Source organism: Talpa europaea, assembly GCF_964194135.1.
Source record: "Talpa europaea genome assembly, chromosome: 7".
NCBI classification, from domain to species: domain Eukaryota; kingdom Metazoa; phylum Chordata; class Mammalia; order Eulipotyphla; family Talpidae; genus Talpa; species Talpa europaea.
In genome coordinates, this window is record NC_140074.1 from 120101807 (window position 1) to 120106479 (window position 4673).

Sequence of the window (4673 nt, forward strand, 5' to 3'; positions counted from 1 at the left end):
GAGGTATTTGCAAATGAAAAGCGATTCTTTATTGCATCAACAGACACAGCACAAATGAGCTTATTACACAATACAGCTGCCTCTTGCACCTCCCTGCCCAGAGGTAGGGAGAGCTGAGGGGGAGAAGGAGGGAGAGCTGGGGGCAGGAGAGGGAGAGAAAACTAAAGGGGATAGGAGGGCTTCTAGGAGAAGGGGGACGGGGGTGGGGGGGGGAGCTGGAGGAGGTAGGGAGACCATGCAAATCACCAAGCAGCTGAGGAGGGACCCCCTTGAGCTGGACCCTCTGAAGGCAGGGATTGGAGTTTGCCGTTCCGGCCCTCTGGCCAGTCCCCTGCCAGCCGGGCGAGGGGGCGGAGGGAGGCGCCCCCGCCGGGCACTCAGATCTCTCTCTTACGGGAAGAAACCACCTTCCCATCCATCGACTCCTCCACGTTGATGCGGATTTTGCCACCACCACCTCCCAGGGAGGCTGTAGAAAGAAGGGGCGAGCTTTAGAATGGGGGTCCTCCCTGCCCGCCCTCCCTCCCAAAGTGGACAAGACCTTGGCTGAGCCCCAAGAGAGCTGGAGGGCACCCCTTCAATGGCCACTGGGCAATCGTTCAAGACTGCCAGGAGCCCCAGGGTTGAATCACTCATCAAAGTGACGGCCCCCGGAGCGAGAAATGATATCAGGGCATTTAAGGCACACGTGAGCAGGGAGTGGTCCTGGGCATTTTATCAGACGTGCATGTAGGTGGGGCCTGGGCAGCTATGCCCTGGACAAGGCTGCTCAGCCTGGGAGGTTCTCAAGAGTCTTCAATCCCTGTCCTCCTGGAGCTGACAGATGACCTCGCCAGGGGAGAAGTGTCAACTGATGGCTGTGATGCCCCCCTTCTGGAGTGCTAGGCCTTTCTCCTTGCTCCCATTCTTAGGGAGACGGTGGCTTCCCACCCCACATGGGACAAGTTAAGCCTTCTTGCCTTCTCGGGCACCAATGCCAGCCATCCTGCAAGAGACAGGGAAACAGATGTAAGCAAAGGGCACAAGCTTGGATCTCCCTAAGGGTGGCCCCTGGACAGCTCAGCAGTGCCCCCCAGCACCCCCTCACCACCACCACCCCGACCTGACTTCTCTAGAGACTGGGGTGGCCTGAGGGCTCACCCGCACCTGCCCCACGCCTGCCCTCAAGTAGAAGGTTCTGATCTACAATAACACTCCAGGTGCCTCATGCAAGAAATGGAACCAACACTAACCCAACCGCAATCATTTATAGAAGACACACAGGTCCAGAGGGAGGTGACATGAGCTGCCCAAAGGGACAGCGAAAGAACGAGGCTCAGGGGCCAAAACACCCCACTCGGCGCTCTTTTCCCTGGCACTACTGTCCCATTAAGGTGACTCCCCCCCAGCCTCCTCAGCCTCTGCTCCTGCACCCTGCCCCACCTGGAGTCCTGGCCCTCCAGCAGGCTGCGGTAGGTGGCGATCTCCTGCTCCAGCCGGGTCTTGATGTCCAGCAGCATCTTGTACTCCTGGTTCTGACACTCCATCTCGCTGCGGAGCTCACTCAGCTGGGCCTCGATGCTGCTGATGAGCCCCTGGATCTGCTGCAGCTGCGTGGCGTAGCGGCACTCCGTCTCGGCCAGCGAGCTCTCCAGGCCGGCTTTCTGGTGGGGCAACAGATCGACAGGCACCAGATCAGCTAAAAAGGAAACCCTGAAGGCAGGGGGAGAGGGGCCCATGGAGTGCCGGGAACCCTGGAGGAGACTTGGAAATTCCCCAGGCTTAAGCAGGGTGGGAAAGGCTGGGTGGAGCGTGGGCGGGGCCGTACCATGCTGAGTTGGGACTGCAGCTCAATCTCCAGACCCTGCATGGTGCGTCTCAGGTCTGTGATCTCCGACTTGCTGGTCTGGATCATCTCTGTGCTGGAGGCCACCTCCTTGTTCAGCTCCTCCGTCTGGAAGTCACGCACGTGAGAAATGAGTCCCCTGGGGCTCCTGGGAGAGGGGCTTGGGGGGAGGGTTGGGGGGATGGTAGGAGGGCAGGTCCACCTTGCTGAAGAACCATTGCTCAGCATCCCGCCGGTTCTTCTCCGCCATGGCCTCGTACTGCTCCCTCATCTCCGCCAGCACGCGGGTCAGGTCCACGCCGGGGGCTGCGTCCATCTCCACGTTGACCTGGCCTGCCACTTGGCTGCTGAACTCCTTCATGTCCTGCAGGTGGGGGGGGGGGGCATTGAGAGACAGAGGTAGAGCAGAGAGTGAGAGTCTGGAGCCCACAGGCCGATCTGCCCCCTCCCCAATCCAAGCGTGACTGTCACTCTCCTCCAGACCCGCCCTAATTTCTGTTCCCACCAGATGCTTGACCACAGGGGCCCGCCCACTCTGAGGGGCTCTAGGCCAAGCCAAGAGAGGTAGCAGGACCCTCACGTGAGCTCATGAGCAAATCAAGACAGAGGTTCACAGCGGCCACTTGTCCCGCTTATGGATCATAGAGGAGGGTCTAGGTCACCAGAGGACAGTGCCCCATCCTCTCCATGGGGGCCCCCGTTTTGGTGAATGTGAGGCAGCAGAGGGGTAGGGAGGATGTTTCTGACCACTGAACCCTTTGACCAATTATAAGAAAGGTCAATGGCTGCACTCTGCCTCCCCTAGCACCCCTAGCCCCTGGCCGGCCCCACCTCCTCATGGTTCTTCTTCAGGTAGGCCAGCTCCTCGTTCAGGCTCTCGATCTGCATCTCCAGGTCGGCTCTGGCCAGGGTCAGCTCGTCCAGCACCCGGCGCAGGCCGTTGGTGTCGGCCTCCACACTCTGGCGCAGGGCCAGCTCGTTCTCATACCTGGACGGGAGATGGAGCCCAAGGTGAGGGAGGGTGAGGGGTCCCCGCTGCTTGAGTAGGGGAGGCAGGGAAAGCCCAAGGATAGGGGGAATGTGGAAGGGGAGAGGGAGGCAGAACACACTTGAGTCTGAAGTCGTCCGCAGCCAGCCTGGCATTGTCGATCTCCAGGATGACCCGAGAGTTGTCAATGGTGGCCGCCAGGATCTGCAGGAGACGGGGTGGTGTCTAGAGGACCCATCCTTCTTCCTTCCCTGCTGCTCTCACCACCCTGAACCAGCGTCAGGTCCTCCACTGTCAATGGCCCCTCTGCCAGCGGTGGGGTCTGTAGGATCCCAGGGCTAGAGTCCAGCCTCACCGTGTGTGCCCACCACTTGGTCTACCCACTCACACCCTCCAGGGCAAGAAAGACCAAGGAACCAGGGCTGCCTGGAATCCCCTGTGGGAATTGCCTGGGCAGGCAATTGAGTGGGCTCTGACAACAGCCCTCTCGGGCGCCCACCTCCCCAGGGCACAGCTGGTGGTCTGCATGCAGCCTTGGGTCTACAGAACCTTCCAGTCAGAGGAGGGCATTTTGCACCCAGACCTGCCGGTCCAGGTGAGAGAAGCTTGAGAGAATGGGTGGCAGAGCCCATAACAGTTCCAAGTCTTCTAAATGCCAATGATGCTTTTGGCACAAAGGCATCCTCAGAAGGTGAAGCTGCACTCACCATTCTTGCGAAAGAACAAAGGAACATTTCTGGGGAGCCCTGTTGGTGTGTCTGATTGCCCCCTATATCAGCCCCCATGGGTGCTGACTCCAGGGTCACCCGACACCCACATCTGTACTCCAAGTCTGCCAAGCTTACACACCGACAGTCATTACCTGAGCAGGAAAGGCTTTCCTCGAGCAGCAGGACCAGTGCCCTAGAGATGCGTGCAGGGCCCAGCCACCTGCTCCCTGTCGGACGCCCAGGGCTCACCTTGTCTCGGAGCTCCTCGATGGTCTTGTAGTAGTGGCTGTAGTCGCGCTCCGGACTGGACGGGCTCTGCTTCTGGTACCAGTCACGGATCTTCACCTCCAGCTCCGTGTTGGCCTCCTCCAGGGCGCGCACCTTGTCCAGGTAGGAGGCCAGGCGGTCGTTGAGGTTCTGCATGGTGACCTTCTCATTGCCAGAGAAGAGGCCACCATCGCCACCGCCACCGCCAAAGCCACCACCCATGCCACCACCAAAACCGCCTCCAAGGCCGCCTCCAAAGCCACCTCCATAGCCACCCCCAAAGCCACTACCAGCCCCTCCACCGAAGCCGCAACTCATGCCACCCCCATAGCCCCCTGAAGACCCTGAGGACACAAATCTAGCAGAAGAAGCTGAAATACTGCGGTTCCCACCACCCCCACAGAGACTGCCCCCACCAAAACCACCTCCCCCAACTAGGAGGGAGCCCCCCCGGGTCGAGCCACCCCCAAAGGTGGAGGAAGAAGTCTGCAGAAATGTGGTGCTCATGGCCAGGCAGCTGTGGGTTCTCAGGGAGCACAGAGTCACTGGCGGAGGCTGGCGCACGGGACAGAAACCGGAGCGCTGTGCCTGTCACCCCTCGCCCAGGACTCTTTATATACCCCCTGGAAGGGGTTGTGAGACCGCGTCTCCTCCCCCAAAGTGAAGCCAACTCCTTCTGCGTTCCTGACAAACACATCTGCCGGCACACCTCCTCCAAGCGGCTGGTGTGGAGTTGTCTTTTCATTTTTTTTAATTGCAACAAAAGCAATGATTCAGAATGAATGGTGTTTTGCCCCTGGCCATGGTTTTAACACTTGGATTTCGGGTTCATCGCTGCACTCCAAGAGAAGGCGGAGATTAGCAGGCAAGGAGCAAAGTCGCA

General features: G+C 59.6%; 1 protein-coding gene across 2 annotated transcripts; it reads right to left on the reverse strand.

Annotated features, from left to right (window-relative positions):
* Nucleotides 1-377: 377 nt before the first annotated feature.
* LOC311173261 (keratin, type I cytoskeletal 15-like) lies at nt 378-4297 on the reverse strand (the record flags this gene model as incomplete). Of its 2 annotated transcripts, XM_084237116.1 has the most annotated exons (8): nt 378-469; nt 960-985; nt 1423-1643; nt 1808-1933; nt 2028-2189; nt 2657-2813; nt 2935-3017; nt 3773-4297. In XM_084237116.1, the coding sequence occupies 8 exons, from the start codon at nt 4295-4297 to the stop codon at nt 378-380; spliced, it is 1392 nt and encodes a 463-aa protein (XP_084093242.1). The 2 variants fall into 2 exon arrangements, with proteins under 2 accessions (XP_084093242.1, XP_084093241.1); XM_084237115.1 differs by lacking the exon at nt 960-985 and having other exon boundaries at nt 378-489.
* Nucleotides 4298-4673: the final 376 nt, after the last annotated feature.